This window comes from Tigriopus californicus, chromosome 12 (assembly GCF_007210705.1).
Source record: "Tigriopus californicus strain San Diego chromosome 12, Tcal_SD_v2.1, whole genome shotgun sequence".
Taxonomy (NCBI): domain Eukaryota; kingdom Metazoa; phylum Arthropoda; class Copepoda; order Harpacticoida; family Harpacticidae; genus Tigriopus; species Tigriopus californicus.
Window position 1 is genome coordinate 9,159,512 of NC_081451.1, and position 17,671 is coordinate 9,177,182.

The 17,671-nt window shown below is 42.9% G+C and overlaps 3 protein-coding genes across 4 annotated transcripts; 1 reads left to right on the forward strand and 2 right to left on the reverse strand.

The window, feature by feature from the left end:
- Positions 1 to 2,572: 2,572 nt before the first annotated feature.
- LOC131891693 (THO complex subunit 4-like) lies at positions 2,573 to 7,791 on the reverse strand. Of its 2 annotated transcripts, none has more exons than XM_059241319.1 (3): positions 7,642 to 7,791; positions 4,480 to 4,999; positions 2,573 to 4,350 (listed from the first exon to the last, which is right to left on the reverse strand). In XM_059241319.1, exons 1-3 carry the CDS (start codon positions 7,753 to 7,755, stop codon positions 4,019 to 4,021), a joined length of 966 nt encoding a protein of 321 aa, XP_059097302.1. In that variant the 5' UTR covers positions 7,756 to 7,791; the 3' UTR covers positions 2,573 to 4,018. The 2 variants fall into 2 exon arrangements, with proteins under 2 accessions (XP_059097302.1, XP_059097303.1); XM_059241320.1 differs by lacking the exon at positions 7,642 to 7,791 and adding an exon at positions 5,506 to 5,655.
- A 1,881-nt stretch (positions 7,792 to 9,672) lies between these two features.
- On the forward strand, positions 9,673 to 13,216 carry LOC131891430 (uncharacterized). Its single transcript, XM_059240988.1, has 3 exons — positions 9,673 to 9,889; positions 11,177 to 11,321; positions 12,878 to 13,216. Exons 1-3 carry the CDS (start codon positions 9,783 to 9,785, stop codon positions 12,893 to 12,895), a joined length of 270 nt encoding a protein of 89 aa, XP_059096971.1. The 5' UTR covers positions 9,673 to 9,782; the 3' UTR covers positions 12,896 to 13,216.
- LOC131891429 (titin-like) lies at positions 13,217 to 17,554 on the reverse strand. The gene is made up of 2 exons (XM_059240987.1): positions 16,941 to 17,554; positions 13,217 to 16,240 (listed from the first exon to the last, which is right to left on the reverse strand). The coding sequence occupies exons 1-2, from the start codon at positions 17,517 to 17,519 to the stop codon at positions 13,277 to 13,279; spliced, it is 3,543 nt and encodes a 1,180-aa protein (XP_059096970.1). The 5' UTR covers positions 17,520 to 17,554; the 3' UTR covers positions 13,217 to 13,276.
- Between the last annotated feature and the right edge of the window lie 117 nt (positions 17,555 to 17,671).

Sequence of the window (17,671 nt, forward strand, 5' to 3'; positions counted from 1 at the left end):
ACTAGGAATGACGTGCCGGAAAAAAGGTGATTTTCCAACGCCAATTTATTACGTACGTAAAGGGAATTGATCCTCGGTTTATTGGAAAGGAGGATTTTAAGGACTTCACTAACTTTTTATCTGATCGCATTTCGCATGTGATGCCTATTCTGTCACTTTCGCTATTTAGTTGTATAGGACAGAGCTCGTGGAGACATTTCAAAACATACCAAATTCTACAAGTTGGAATGTCAAGAGCTCCTGAAACACCTTTGCAATATTCGAGGCGGGATAAATCGGCCTACAATTACACGGAGCGATTTATCTCCACCTTTAAACATTGGGAGAACTAGGGCTAACTTTAGAGACGATGGAAACTTTGTCTGATCCAAGATGCAACGCATCAAAATCAATTGGGATTCGTGGGGTAGTAGCTGCTCCAAAATATTCCCCAAACATTGGTTTAAGGAACTGATGTGATCAATCTGCCTGCGCCTCAAACTTTCAAACCAGAACTGTCAAGTTTGATCCAAGCTTGATTTTTTAAGGTCAGGGGTACGTGCATTTTCTGACCAAAAAAATCCAGCTTGGATCAAACTTGACAGTACTGGTTTGAAAGTTTGAGGCGCAGGCAGATTGATCATTTATCAAGCATCTTAAGGTTAGTCTACCCCTCGTAGTATTTTCCTCTCCAATTGTATACATTACTAGTCTAAATACCAAACAGATGAAGGTGGAAGAGGATATGAATGAAGCCATACCTGATTTCAAAAACCATACGAATTTTTTTGAGAAAGGGAATGAACTTGGTCCACAACCAAATGGGCATTCTTTCACCCTTTGTAGATAAGACTGAGTGCACAGAAAAAACGTTTCCTTTCGTTTCTATCTTAAGTGATGCTTTTCCTAACGAAGTATTTCAAAATTGCATGACATGACCAAATTTTCATTAATCAATGGTTTAAAGGAACGAGCATAAGCTCTAAGAATGAAACAGTATTACGTTTGTATCAGTTAGTTAATTTTCATCTAGGTTTGCTTTTGAATTTCGTTGAAACCTAGAAAATGCCTCTTTCCATCGTATTTAAGTTCTATTCAAATATTGACAAAGACTGGCAGAGCTTTTTTTTGACTCGGCTCATTATTGGCGAAAATGGCTTGTTTTCTAGGTTGATTATATATACCATACTACGACTGCAACTTCGGCCTGAAAAAGCACTTGAATATCAGGTAGATCTAATGCAATTCAAAAAAACAGGCCAGCAGACTTTAACAATCTATTTGCCAAATAGTTTTTGAAGCACTTAATCCTAGTGCTTTCCCATTTCCTCCAAAGTTGGGGATATGTTTGATCATCAGCTCCCAAAAAAGTTCTGGAACATTTCAATTTTTTTAAACCTAATTAAAAATATAACGAGGCCTGCAGAAAGAACACCCACGAGTTACTCAGAAATCAAGAGATGAATCAACATTCTAGTAGCCTTGCAAAGGACTTCAATCGAATCTACTCTTGGGTAACTGAGAGCAATATGGCCCTGAACGGAATGAAATTCCGCTCAATGACATTTGGGTCAACTCCTTTAAATACTCCACTCGTAGATAATGGAGGTAAAGATATTGAGCAGGTCTCATCTATGAAAGATCTAGGTGTTGTCCTCCAAAATAATGGAAAGTTCGATGAGCATATCCAGCTGAAGGTGGGTAAGGCTTTTCAAATGTGTGGTTGGATATATCGCACGTTTAAGTCCAGAGATAGCATCACGATGCTAACTCTGTACAAGTCGATTGTCCAGCCACATCTTGAATATACCTCGCCGATTTAGGCTCCAATTAGTTCAACAGGTTTGCAAAAGGTTGAACAAGTCCAAATATATTTTACTAGGAACATCACAGGATTGAGAGAGCTCTCTTATTGGGAGAGGCTAAAAAAGTTGGGACTGTACAGTGTTCAGAGAAGGTACGAAAGGTATCTGATACTGTATGTCTTCAAAAGTATCCATGAGCTTTGTCCCAACCCAGGGTTTAGGGTCAATTCTAGTGACCGTAGAGGCGTAATGTGCGTTTTGAGAGCACCTTCAAGTCTTCGAGAATCCAGGCTAGTTCGAACAAAGAAGTCCACATCTCTTCTTTCTCGGGCTCCTTCATTGTATGATTTACTTCCCTCTAATATTCGTAGGGAATACGTAGGCCTTGTTGATCCGGTAGCATCTTTCAAGTCAGACTTGACAAATTTTTAGATAGCATTCCAGATCAACCCTACATTCAAGGATTAGCTCGGTCTGCCAACTCAAATTCGTTGGTAGACCAAATGTCATATAAAAATTGAAAGGTAATAAATAGACGAATTATAATCTTTCATTTTAATAGTACTGGGGATTACATTCCCTGTAGCGGTAAGAAAAGCCCGTGAAAAACCAAACCAAAAAAAAAATGACTACAGATGGGCATCATGATCACCACTTCAAGAGTTGAGCAATATCTGGGGAAAAGCCATTGAACCTGGAACGCCAGAGTTTAGCAACCTAAGTAAGTATCAACACCTCATTTATCACTCCGCTTGCTCAAAATGGGACTGACCCAAGAATGGCATCGATAAAGAAAACATAAATATTTTTTTTAAATTTTCACAGCCTTTTCGTTACACTATCACAGCTAAAAGTTGATTTAAGAATACCAAACGGGTCATTTTCAGTCGATTGCCGTCAGGATCGAAACCAATTTACAGTGGTGGCGGAGACAGTATGATCCCTTGAAGAATACCAATTAGAAGTGTAGAGTCGTTAGCCATTGACAGGTTGGCTACCATGTATAATAGGTTTTAGACACCTTTTAAGCTCATTTCGACCAAACCCCATCCCAGCCACTGTCCGGGGGTGGGTGGGGGTGTTACTATGCAGGTATGCCCGCCCTTCTATCAAGCGATCAAAGGCGCACAGAAAGCAATCCCAGAGAGATCAACCCAGCACAAAGGCTTTCTGTGATCTAGCACGTCACCACAGGTGCAAATAGATTGCCGACCATATCAGTGCTTTCACTTGACCGCAAGTGACCGATCAATCCATCATCTCAACCCAACCAACATGAATATGAGAGTCACATTGGTTGGTTGGATCTCTATCAAGCACGTAATTCCAACGTGGGATCAGTGCACCATTGTCGACTTTTCAAATCGGGCCCTTGGCTTTTCAGGGATCACCATCACCAGATGGATTTTAAGGACCAGTGAGTCGTCAGCAAGTGAGCCATTGGTGGATTTGAATGTCACTACCAGAGGTTGCGAACAACGCAATAATGATTCTCAGCGGGACCACGAGAGGTCAGTCATATGGGCAAGTCTGATCGCACGCCGATCCTTAAGTGGTTCAGTGAATTGCCAACCAATCAACCCATGCATGGCTCGCACGAGCTTTGGGTTCGATAATTCGGTGAATGAATGATCGAGCGCCGTTTCTTAAACAAAGGATCAGATCCGCTCCATGTGGATTTGATCGTGAAAGTCGGTACATCCTTTCAACCAAAGTCGTAGCCCGTTCTAAGAACCTCTTCTGAGAGACAACACATCGGGGAAGAAGGTTGGGTGGGTGTATAGGGGGAGGGTTTGGGGAACTGGACATGATGGGTTTTAGGTGCTTGATTTGTTTGTGTCTTCGTCATTTTCATCGATGGATTGATTCAGCTTTTGTTTGGTAGGATGTCTTTTCGTTGGGGTTGTCTCTCGTTCTCGGAATAGGCGACTTTGGTTGCTAAAATGGGTATAGGGACAACCACTAGATCCAGGACAAGGTTTGAACTGAGAATTCTGACAGCGGGAGTTTGAGGTTACATGAATCTTATATTTGTTTTCCATGGTTGAATTGAAGGTGGAGCTCCCTTCAAGGGCGTCGCCGGCTTCCAATAAGGGTTCATACACACACGTTTGAGGTCGAGCATCGTTGCTTTTGGAGCGGGTCTTATTCATGGATGGCTCGATCCAATTTTTTATCTTCTTCTTTTAACACACACACACATATCTTGTACTTCAGGAGGAGAGTCTTCTGAGTTAACGGGCTTTGAGGTAAGAGTCCAATTCTTTGTCCAAGTCTTCGGCGGTGGGAGTGGGTGTTTTCTTGGCTCCTCCACGACCCCCTCGCTTGGCACCGCGTCCGCCAGCAGCTTTGCCTGCTCCACCACGGCCCGCCCCGCGCTTGGGCTTCTCGACACGCCCTCCAGCTCCTCCCCCTGAGCGGCGTCTGTCGGTACCTCGGATTCGCCGGGTAGGAGCACCACCCATGGATCTACGGGGAGATCCATTGGATACTTCGGCAGAGGAACCCACCAACTGGATGCTCATGGCTCTGCCGTCCAACGGAACACCATTATACTGCTTCATGGCTGCAAGGGAAAATATGCATCAAAACCACAAGTAAAAAAAAAAAAAAAAAAAAAAAAAAAAACTTAATTGGAATGGGCAGATTCTGTACTAAATCACCTCCTTCACGAGAAGCACGCACGAATTCTTACCTTTGATGGCGTCGGCTTTACGGTCAAAGACCACATCTGCGGTTCCCAATGAGCGCCCGGAACGGTCGTAGTGAACAGCGGCTTGCTTGAGGTGTCCAAACTCTGAGAAGAGCTCTTGGATATCGGAATCCGATACGCCAAATTCAAGATTGGATACAATCAGTTTGGCTGGGCCGGATGAGGTGGCCACTCCCCCTCGTCGAGGTCCGTCAAAGAGGTCATGCTTCCAGCTTCCATCAGCGTTTCCACGAGTATAGGGACGACTAGCGGCTCGGCCACCTGCGCCACCGGCCGAGCGGCGTGCACCACCGACGGCAGCGCCTCCGCGGCCTCCTCTGCGAGGCGCTCCTCCGCGACTTCCCCGTCCGGCTGCGCCACCTCCGCGAGAGCGCCCGCTGGCTCCACCACGCCCTCCGCCACGGGCGGGCTTGTTCTTCTTGATGATGTCATCAAGAGACATGTCAATTTTGTCAGTCATGATTATCGAGGTTTTGAATGTGTATGGGGGATTGTGGTTAAGCTGAAGTGAAAAGAGAAAGTCACATTGATTTTGGGGATACGTGGCATTTTAGACACAGGACGTGGCTACAGTTCTTAGAGCAGAAATGTCTCTTTTGGGGTAGTACCCAGGTCACACTTAGCTATTAAGGTATGTCAATCTGACAATAACCTTCATATTTATAGAGCCCGTGGGTTTAGATGGCTTGTTGTTTTGACTGTTGGTTGAAACCTAGAACCGCAACAGAATTGGACCTGCCAAAACAGAGTAGATTGGAGTTACATTTCTATACCTAGACGTGTAAGCCTGGCTATCGATTACTGGTGATAATTCTAGAATGTAACTCTAGCTTTCTCAAAACTCGGACAATGATGAAAGAGGCGAACTAAATTTAGAGGAATTAAACCATTAGTATCTTCAGATTTGCACCCAGCAATCACAGGTTATAATTTTATCCTTCCAAATCTACACAGCCAATGGCAATTCGTAGGTAGGGAAAATAAACTACACCGCGTTTTCAAACTTACCCGAAAGTGGGATGGCACAGGGATTGATTTAGAGCTATTCAGCCAGAGTGACGGAGCAGAATGAACGCAGCTAAACAAATTTCGTCTAAAGGGACGCTAATTTCGAGTGAGTTCTACCGGCCAGCTTATCGCAGTTTGATGTGGTGGCATTCTGAGGGATGGAGAGTGCGTTTGCTCGACCCTTTTGGGGTGTCACCTTTTCCCAGGGGGCCACTTAAGTTTCAAAAAATATATCCCCACCCTCCCCCTCCCCCCCAAACGATTACGAACACGAGGAAAGTGGTTGGCAATGGTCGATTTAAATCAAGATGGCGTCCTAACAAGTATAAACAAAGGCAAAAAGAGCAACAATAGTTTGATTTCGCTATCACATTGATCAATGGAGTCGCAGACATTTGATTTGTGAATTTCAATTCAAATAGAGTCTGGGGCTATGTATTGGTATGTAATAAAACCCGTCTAATAAATACACCCATCAAGAAAAAAAAAACCTTCCCACCCTCCCATTAAAACCCCCCAAAACCCGCCCTGGGATAAACCCATTTGCCAACCCTGCCACGTAACCTTTTTCTACGTCCATACCATTTTTTCCAATGCTAAATACTCTCACTGTAAGGCGTTTTGAGTGGAACAGACTGAAAAGTAATAAACGCTGATTTGATTGTTCCAATTCTTGTACGTATGTTTTGTATCACATTGATGATTTCAAAGAGACTCCGAAAAGAATCTAAAAAACGGATGTTGTCAATTTTCATAACAATGTGTGGATGCCTTGGAATTGGAATCGAGAATTGGTAAGATCTAGTGATGCCTAGTTCTCAAGTCAATATATTAGAATCATTACATTTTTCTAATCCCGCATGACGATCTTGCATGAATGTAATATGATTGCTTCAAAGTTTGTCTTTCAAAGCATTTGTATAAAAGATTATTATCAAAGATTCTTATGCTCACAGATTAAAGCCATATATTAATCTAATCTTGTTCTTAATCTTAACGATATCATTCCCAGTGGGTGACACAATATCGAAATGAAGAAAATCATCCGAAGGCCAATTTGAAGGGAGGAAGTGCACCATGAATGAAATTATGAGATCATAAAACAATTCAAAAGGATTTCAAAACAGAGGCTTTAGTCCCTTCACATTAAAATTGCCAATTTCAAGCAGCAGCAAACCTCAAATCGGTCCGTGCTTTGAATAGAATGAAAGCCGCCTTGACATAATATTCCGACATGTTTTCATAGATCCAAATATTTGATGGTAAAAGAAATTATAACACTTCCGACTCCATGATATGGGCAGACAAGCTATTGGTTAAGATTAAATTTAAGATTACCATGCATACGCACTTTAAAAAGATGAATCTTTAAGCTCTATCTATCATCCGCTTCTATTTCCAATGTGTTTGATCTTCGGTTCGGATTTGGAAACATTTGATTTGCTTGTTTGCTTTGATAAATTTGGAAATTTGATTTGATCTCATCACTAGTTTGCACAAAGCTGTGTTTCGGCGGGGGTCAAGTTTGGGCAATACAAACCAAATCCTCAGTGAAATCTCTTAAACAGCTCATATTGCAATGCATTTTATCTACAATAGCCCTAAGCAAAAAATTGAGGTGGATTTGTGAAGGGCAAAACTAAATAAGCCAAAGGTCACATTTCAGGACTTTGGGAAAACGCAAATCATGCGCGGGAAAAGCAGATTTTGGACGCTAGTCTATCTGTCCAGAGTTTCAAGCTAAAAAAACAAATCAATTTCTCAATCCTTCTCAATCTGAGAAGAACAAATAAGTACAACATGACTGAACGTTCCTAAGGTCAACTAAACCCACCCAATAGGGTCATGGGATCAGGGTCCCATCAGGTGAAGCTATCCTTAACCACCGCTGGCATCTCTTATAGTACAAAACGAGGAATGCCATGTCTCTTCCTAGATTCGGGCAATGTATGCACTTAGTCATAGACCTCGCTCTATCAGGACCCAAACTTAAATCCGAGTCTAAGACCACCTAATCCGCTCATTTCCTCCGATTTCAGGAGCCATTACGATGCTTACTACCCTCGGCGTCATTATGCGACTATGAAGAAGTGGATTCAAGACCAATGATTGATGAAAATCTGTCTTTTAACTTACCGGGTGTGGTTTGGCGGACTTGTTCGTTGAGCTTCTCCTATCGTTAGAAGCTTGCGTGGAATGGCGCTCAAAGGGTGGCAAGCGTGACGGATACCACATTGGTGAATTCGTCATCAAGCTTCAATCCCACGCATAAGATGCTTTTTAATGAGCCTTGTAGCATTGATATAATATATCAAGCCTATACTGTACGTAAAATATCTAGATTTGTTTTAAAATTTGTATCTGAGACGGAATCGGGATCGCTGAAATTTGGTCACTCTAGTTTGAGATGGCGTCAGAAGAAGAAATGGGGTTAATCATAATGTTGAAATACTGAGTATATGTGAAGTTTTGGTTTCATAAAGGGATAAGAAATGACAGTGATTGGTCTGTAAGTGTGAGGATAGGATAATTGATGATATGTAAGGTAGAACTATTGCTTTATTTTAGTGGTTGAAAAAGGAAAGTCTGCCTATTCCGCCTGAATTGGCATTGGACAGAATGCCAGCTGAAGGTCCTACACAGGGGACGACAAAAGAAATGGGCCATGTATGGGTTGACTGGAGAGTAAGTCGATTAATCATGATTATATGTGTGTGATTATTTTTTCCGAACAAAGGCTTCTCTTTGGATCAATGTCTTGAAATAATCCACCACATTTCATGGTGTAACTTGTGGGGTATAAACAGATGTTTTATGTGAGTGATTGAGAGATGGTAATTTTTGGGTCGGACACCAATCTAGACAAACAAATCCTTCTCTAGAAAACCCTTATGAAGATGATCCACAGGATTGCAATTGAATTGTTTATTCCATTTCATAACCAAAAGATGAGCACATTTTGATGTCAGAGGAGTGAAATTCCAAGTTTAGAGTAGCTATTTCGGTCTGTGGTGACGTATCCTGGCGAGGAAAAGCAAAGTCAAACGTCACAGCCAACATGCAGTGTGAGCTTATCAAAGTTTCAATACTTGTTGTGCAAAAAAAGCTCAAACAAGTGTCACTTTTGGTTAGTTTTCAAACTGGATTGCTATTACATTTCAAATTTCAAGAACTAATTCCTCAACGAAGCCTGTGATTTGAAATATTCAATACATTTTATCCAAGCGTGGTGCAAGGTGGCTGGGCACTTTGGGTTCAATGAATCATGTCAGCTGCTTACTTTTCTCTGCAGTTAGCATAATTGTCTAACCCCAGATTTGGAACGGTTAATACATTGTAAATAGTGGTGTTGATTATATGTCCATTACTCTCAACGTCCTGGATTGTGTTCAGTTTTCGCCATTTTCGATCAGCTGAATGCCACTTGGAACAGGTACGCCATATTGAAGCTCAGGTGGCCAAATCTTTGCTACTATGGCCAAAAGTGTGCCGGTCGGCCATTCCCTTCCTAAGTTTTGGCGAAACACTAGATAATTCCTAATCAAAGTTTGTTCCCAAGGAAAATTTAACTCTTGACAAATTTTGCACATGGTCGTCGCTTTTTTTAGTGGCTTGATACAAAGGAGAATAATTAGAGTTTAGAATATAACGATAATTATCAATTGTCAGATACGTCATAAAATACATGGATGTGTTGGATTCCGTCATATTTGATCATAGCTCCAGAACCACCCTATTCTGCTACTTCAATTTATTTGCCAAGCAAAATATGGTAGATCGTGTAAGTATTGGCCAATAGCCTCATGATTAGAAAAATAATAAAATGTGGAAATAGACAGAGAGTGATCTGTTATATCGAATTGTTGGGGGCATAAATCTGTTTAGCCATAATTACTACTTTTGGGTTGACACTGCCAAGGGGAATTTGGAAATGGATGAAGTAACGTCTGGCTTTGCGCCTAACCAACCCTTATCCAAATTATTAGCATGAAACACCTCCCAATCGGCCTTAAAATGGCGTGGTACCGGCTCTGACAAGCTCTCAAAACGTAAAAGTCCGAACCGGTTCTAGCGTAACGCGTGGCCCGATGACATATTTGACAGTTTACCGCCACCGATTCTGACCCAAAACCAGCTTTGAGTTGGATCCTCTCTGGCTCTCATTTTACATACATGCCTGCCCTAGCCGAGGTCATCACTCTATCTGTTGGGTGAACTGCGGGTGGTTGTGTGCCCGTGTCTGAAATCCGCGGTATCAAGCGACATCTTCGTCCGCCATGAGTGGGACTATCGATTTGGGTCCGGCCAATCCCCGGATCTCGCCCTTGATCAAATTGTCCCGATGGACGCTCTTGGTGGGTGGAATCTTCTGGGGAGCTCACAGGTACAGTAGAGAGAAGAGGGAGCCAAGGTTTGCCGAGGAATCGTCCATGCTTCATGGTCAAAACAGATCTGAAGCATTGAAAGACATGGCTTTGGTTAGACTTCGCGGATAGTACTGTCATGCACGGTTAAAGTGTCATTATTATTGGGAGATGGAGTTCCATCCTTCCATATTTTTCGGATTGAAATTTTTATCCATTTTTTTTGTCCGTTTTTATGGGTATTCATGATCATATTTTTTATTGCCACTCTTGGTCATGTCTTGACGTAAAAATAAAACTGTAAAGGAAAGATGGTGTATAAACATTATACAGACTTTTTAAATGAATAGGAAGGAAAATGTCAGAGAACCATGGTAGCAGAGTGGTCTAATGAACCCGATAGAGCCACGACTGCGTTCCCCAGAGGGCGTGGGTTCGAATCCCGCCTCCGCAGGCAAAACCTATTATTAGAGAGTTGACTTGACAGGTGATAAATGACACTGACTATGACTAACATTGGTTCAGTATTATTATGGCCATTTAAAGTGGGATAAATAGAGAAAACATGATATGAAAGTTGAACATCTACGAATAAGTTATGGGACTTTTCTGAAACGTCAGAGAAGACAAGGCAGCAGTTTTAATTCAACGCACAGAACGGTCGTGATCGTGGTACTTTTCATATTTCACGAAATTTTGCTGAATTATTTATTCGTTTTTAAAACGGTGGTTGTTAGGCTCAGTACCGTTTCAGTATAACAAGGTATCTGGCTATGACGATTTAAGGACTTAAAGGGAATCGAACTAAGGTTCTTTCTCATATCAGGGCGCTGCTCTTTACACTCCACCCTACCTGCTGCGTTATGATCACGTCTTTTGACTAATTTATCTCAATTTATATATAAATGTCTTATGTTTTTGTTCTTGCAGAACTGTGACAGATCAGAGACTAATGCATAGTTTTGAAAAAGTATTCAAACGATAATGTTACTCAGCTCTCTAGGCATAAAGATGGACGAAGCTAGACCGATTTCGGTTGGTAATACTTCAGCCCCATAATGTCTAGAGACTACTGATCGGCTTTAAATGAAGTCGATTCAGCTTAAGACCGATTGTGTCACAAAGACTGGATACAAATTTTCTACATTATACGTGTTTTCTCGCAAACCGGCCAAATCTTGCTACTTGTTCTCCCAAAAGCTGTAACATTGCCAATTAATCGGTGGAAAATGGCAATCATCCTGCCTGCCTTGTCTTGGGTAATGGGATTGTGTGAGTGTGGATTTGACTGTTTTTCGTATTGTTAGATATCGCGTGAACAAGGAGGCTGAGGATGCCCATCGGGCGTACGTGTCCCGCATGCAGCCGATTTGGGACGCCGAGGCCGCCGTGAAGAAGGCCAAAGCCACCCGAGAGGAGCTCATCTATTTGGCCAAGGAAACACAAACACCGGTAAGGGAGGAGGATACGCATTGTTTTGCTCTGAAATCTCTTATTCTGGATCACTTTTTCATGTGGATTGGTTTCGAGTCGATAATTGGGAAATCAATTAATCTTGCTAATAATTCAACGCTTGAAAACAGTATCAGCTAGATTTAAGCAAATTTGGACACAAAATCAATATTTATGTTTTAGGTCTTACGGACGTTTTCAAGTTAAAGTCATCAGCTTTATTCGAAGGGCTGGTTTCTGGAAAGGGGGCTTGTTTTAAAAGCCAAATATAGCACAATTTGGGACAAAATTTATTGAAACTTCAATATCAGTAAGTAAGGGGATGGTTAAGCGCTCAAGTTTCCACTCAAGCCATCCTTAAATCTGCTGGACATCAATTTATTTGACTTTTTATATTCATGCTGAATTAGGCTTTTTGTACAAACTGAACGTTTCTGTATTTGCACGTCCGTTGATCAGGAGTAGAGTCCATTTCTCTATTTAGCCGAGAATAGACTTGGAACGTTTTCAGTTTATAGCATTGAGCGAAGAAATAATGGGTTTTATTGCTGTCGTGACCTTAGGGATGTAAGGATCAACTTCAGTATCAACGACCGACCAGGAATCACATGCGAAGTCACGTTGCCCTGTTGATAGCAAATTAGTATCTGATCATCAAATCAAATTTCGTTCTGTTTGGCGTAACTGGCAGTAATGGACCTTGTTTATGTTGTCATTGACCCAATTTATCCAATGGATTGAAGGAATTTGTTCAGACTATATACCCGATCCATTCCTTAGGTTTCGAGATCAACTGGAATCGGGAACTCAAAATTGTTCCCGGAACAATATTCTTGATCGAACGAGCGTGACCAAACTCATCATATGTATATATTAAGTATACATTGAATATATTCCAAGCATTGATTAAAATTCTGAAAAAAGTAGTAGTATCTGTAAACCTAGTATGTCTGATAACAAACATCTTTTCTTTTTCTTGCTTCTCTCCAAAAATATTGATCGTATTAGTAGTAAACAGTTAGATTTGCAAAATCATATGGTTTGCGAATTCAGTTTTACGCGAGTCACTCATCTTGAAAAAAAAATCACTAACGAGAAATCTAGCAAATATGTATATCGAAGTGTGTATATTTAACGTCTTTTATTCAAGCTAATACTCAAGCCATTTTAACCATTGTGTATGTTCATTAGAGCTTAAGTTTTGATGAAAGTTTATCCAAATTCATCTTGCAATTTTGGGCTTTGAAAATTCAAAAGGAACAACTATGATTGTCTGATAGAGTTATAACTCACATTAAAAAAACTAACACTTCCGAAAATTACAAATTGGTTTCTGTAACTGTTTTTTGGCTTTTGATCTAACTTTGAATCCCATCAAGTAAATAATACCAAATTGTTCCCCATGATTTTGAGCGAGAAATGGCAAGAAGTGTGTGAGTATTTTCTTCGAAGCTGAAAGCTTTTGCATATCGACCTGATAGATGATTGACACACTCGGTTCTCGTGACGAGTCACCTGATATTTAAAAACCCTGATTCATTTTTCTCTTCTTTCAGATTCCACCCAACTTCTAAAGCCACTGCAAACCTTTCTACCACCTTCACCATAAAGAAACCTACCGTAGTCTCCTATTTACAATATCTGAATGAAAACAATCCAGTTTCTCTCCGATATAAATTCGCTGAAGTGCCTGTGGACACCCTCGGATCTTGCGACCTTTGCTTTACACCCACAACCATCCAGACACGTGTTGACCTATCCTTCCACCTTCAATGGCGGAATAATCTATTTGAAGTCGCTATTTACCATCCATCAAAGATTTGTTCCGTCAATAAACGCGTCATCCTGGGAGTACTGACTAAGGTCCCAATAATCATGGTTACGCACGCCACAAATCGCATTCATAGATTTATTTCTTACCATTACGCTATAACAAGATAAAACACGCCTGATCATCATTCTAATCCAACTTTTTTTTGCTTTTGGGGCCCTCGGATTCGTTTTGGCTTTGGTTCGAGTAGAGGGGAAGTTTGCTTTTTCCGCTTCGGTCGTAAAACCCATGGTAAAGATGGAGTTGCAGAAGGGGGGGACGTGCCTCTTAGACCCTTCGACTTGTTCAGCTTTTTATTGGGAAGGGTTGTCGCAATCTCCAGATTTGCGGAAGATTCCTTCTTGGTGGTGATGGGTAGACAGGGCTCTTGAGAAACTGAATCACTGATATCAACTGTTCCTGGACAAGCTTGAAGGTTGCCTTCCATTTCGTGTTCCAATGCGTCAAGCACCGATGATGTATTATTTGTCTCCGCCATTTGAGCAAGATTACGTGTTTCTTGGGCAATAGTAGCCTCAAAATCCCCTTCAGACAGGGAATTTGGGGCAGGACCCTCAGATGTGACGCATTTGGTTGCTCTTTTGTTCTTGCCTCCCTTGGCGGGGTGCTTTTTGGGTCCCTGTTTTTTCACGGATGGTAGCTTCTGGCCAAGATAAGGAGACTCATCTTCAGGTTGTTCGACCTTCGATTTACCTCGTTTGCCAGGTTTGGGTCTCGGACGAGGGGCGGGTTTTGGTTTCAATGGCTTAGGACAAGTTTTGGTGGGCCGTTTTGCACGCGTTTTTTTGGGTTTTGAATTTCGAGTTCCAGATTCTGTTTTAATCAACTCGGGTTGTTCCACTTGTTCCTCGTTGGGGGCGGCTCTGGACTTGGGTGAGGGACTTCTCTCTGTTTCAGACTGTTGAATGGGATTGAATTGCTCGCATGCAATGGTTCCTGAGGATTCAGATTGCTCAATGACATGTTGACTAGATATAACATATTGGGCGGTTCCTGAACCTAGAGTCTCATGAGCTTCGTCTCTCTCGGACCTGGATCTGGAGGGTGTTGCACGGTTCGGGTTGGTTGCCAAAATTTGCTCGGGGGATTCAACAAAGGTGTCCAACAGAGCAGGTCTAACGTTTGACTTACATGGTTGGGTCCCGGTATCAAGGGTAGGATTACGTTCCTGTGAGCTAGATGTGAAAGTGAGGGACCGAGTTGCTTGAGATGGTTGAGGCGTTACATGTTGAGTTAAGTCTACTACATCTCTGTCCAGCTGAGGTTGTGGAACGGAACCCATTTCAGGGGCCGATTGTTCAGGGACCTCACATTCCTTGGTGGATTGGAAAATCTGAACGTTTGTCAAATGCTCGGGATAATCCGATATCTGATGTTGAGCCTCGTCGACAAATTGAACTTGAACCTGACTCTTCCTGGACAGATTCCCATCCATTTCAGGTGTCATAGACACTTCTGATTCAACTGATTTAGTGTGGTCACTTTTCCGAGATTCCAAATTCTGAAGGGGATTTTGGGCCAAGACAAAACCTTGAAGTGCCTCTTCTCTTTTCGTTAGTTCATCATCCACATCAGGTTGTGGTTGGAGACCGAATCCTATTTCTGGGTCAGGCTCAGGTTCATCCCTTCGAGTAGAATGGATATCTGGAGGAGCTGAAACACGTTCAATAGGTTTCAATTGCGACGGAGAATCATCGGATTGTCTAGGCGAAATTTGGACTGTCTCTGTGTCAACGGTCTCATGGACTCCGGCATCAACCATGTCAGAGGTCATTTCTGGTTTCAGTTGTTGATTGAACTGACAAGTTTGCTGAGATTGCAAAATTTCTGATTCCTGAGGAACAAGTTGAGCAGTCTCCTGATCTTGACGAAATTCGACCCATTGTCCAACCTTCTCACATTGGGATGCGGGTTTGGAAGTCGCCTGTGGTTCCAATTGTTGTGTGATCTCGGAGGTCTGGTTTTGTACTGGTTCATTGAGTTCAAGCGATGTCGGCTCCTTAGCCAATGCAGCACACTCAGCTACCTCGTGAACCTCATCTTGTTCGGACAGTTCCCTAATTTTGGGACTAGCAGTCATTACTGATTTCAATTGTTGGAGATTGGGATTTCCAGACAACCCCAATTTCATTTGTTGAACGTTCTCTGGCTCATTGATTGCATCACGATCTACATGAGAATTGGGTTCGGCATTGGAAGTTGTGTGCGTTCCCAATTGTGAAGTAGCCTCGGTAGGTGGATCGGAGGGCATCATTGGAGAGCTTTCCATGGGTTCAGGTTGGTGCAAAATATTTTGAGAAGACGAAACACATTTGTGCGAAGCTTCAACTATCTGCCCTTTGAACACATCACCTTCCGCCTTAGGTCGAAACTTGGGGCTGAAAGACATTATTCGTTTCAGCTCCTCAGCGCTTGTATCGAGGTTTTGATCAGATGGCAAACTTTGCGGAAGCCTAAAGATTTCAAGTTGACTTGGCAAGTTTGGGGCGAGATCTGTTTGGAGCTCACATTTCTGGGCTTGGCCAGGATTGGTGTCCTTTTCTGGGGTAACTTTCAGAACTGGCTGTTTTCGTGGGAGTATTCTTATTCGGGCAAAGGACGGCAAGGGGCTAGAATTGACTTTGGGGGGCTGAAGGAAGTCTCCAAGCCTGGAGTCTGAAGCCATTTTCGTGATTGGATCTATCTGACTTGGGAATGATTGAGGTTGCCCGTCTGTCTGAGAAGAATCAGAGGAGCGAGCTCCAAGATTCGAGGGAGCGGTGACATCATTGGACGAGAAATTTTGGACCATACTTTCGATCTCGGGGACTGATTGAGGATGATCTTGAGAAAGGTGAGCAACCAGATCGACTGGCTCCCTGAAAACCTGGTAACAATACACACAAACCGCCGCGGATTCGGGCAAATCGGGCTCTGGTTCGTCCGTGTAATACTGATCAACTTGCAAACCCTCTGGGTTGGACAGGGGATCTTGTTGATCCAGAATGGGCTCCGATGCAAAGGAGACCTCCGAGCTTGGTTTGGCCCATTCCTTCATGTTGTCATCGGTAGGCTCATGGTCTGGGAAATCCTCAATCAGATAGGAAAACTAGGAAATAGAATGTTCATTTTAAAAAGGTACAAAATTTCGCAAGGAATATACATCAGAATTTGTGTCTAGATCAAGCTCTTTTTTTTATAGATGGTTAACCTCATCCGTGAACTCGAATACGTTAGTAGAGTAACTGAGCAAGGCATAAGCTTAGTCCTCGGGACCACTTTCCGCTTGGCGGTTGAAACATTTCATCAGAATCCAACTTTTTGTATTTAGACTGTTCTTCCCTTTGTGTTTTGGCGGCCCGACACTCGGTAGGAACAAATATTTAATTCGAACATTGAAGCGCTAAAAGAGCGATGACATTACCACAAATTTTTGAGTAGGTCACTTTCAGGTTTGAGACTGAGGGTCTTTGGTCAAGGACTAAAAGGGCCCATTCACAATATGTCGAGGGATGATGAAGAAAGTATGTGCACCCTTTTTCGATGTTCTTTGGCATTTTCCTTGACGCCCTTTTGGGCTCTTTCATCCAATAGGTCCTGATTTAGTTAAAGTAAGCTAGTACCATCTAATAATGCGTTCATTTTGGCCCTTTTTGTTGCATAGTTGGCGCATTGAGTTGCCAACAATGGTGGCATTCTACGAAAAGTCTTCTCATTCATATTGGTTTAGGCTACGTTCTGGGACGCTCACTTCAGCTAAGTCTTAATCCAAAATCGGAGACAAACCACGTCTCCCGGCGTGATCTTACCTCAGCCAACTCGGGATCCCAGGTCGGCGAATCTGAGGATTCGGACTCGGGCTCGAGCTCCAATTCCTCGTCCTCCTCGTCCTCTTCCATTTCGTCGAGATCTTCTTCCTCCAGCAAGTCAATCACCTCGACCTGTGTCTGACGGAAAGCCTGACGCGGCATGGGCGGGAATCGACGGATGCCCAAGAGTTGGGCCAGGGTTTGCAAGTGGGCGTATTCCTCAGACGACCCGAGTTGAACCCAGCCCAAATAGAGTAAGTCCATCAATCGCTCCAAGTGGTCCATGTCCACTCCGGGAATCATGAGTCGCACCTCGCCGCGTCCATTTTGACCGCAACTGGCATTGCCACAACCGCAGTCAAAGTAGTCAAAGAGACGGGCCAGCCAAGGCGAGTGGGCGGCCAGGACAGGGCGGTGGGCCGAAATGCTTTGATGGTCTTGGGTGTAGATGAACACGTCCGAGAAGGAACAGCATTGGCGTAAGCGACGATACGCCTTCATTTTCTCCATTTGTGAGTGCGAGGATGTCGCCTTGTGGAACGACATCTTGTCCCAGCTCAAGCACCAACGGCCATTCATTAACCCTCACCAGTTAACCTCAATCGACAGGGTGGCCAAACCACAATCCCAGGATTTTGCCGCTGGCCATCAGTGCTGCCATATACCAAGAAAAAAAGACCGTCAAAAGTACCTGGCCAGCACAAGGAGGACTCCGCTTCACCAAACGACGA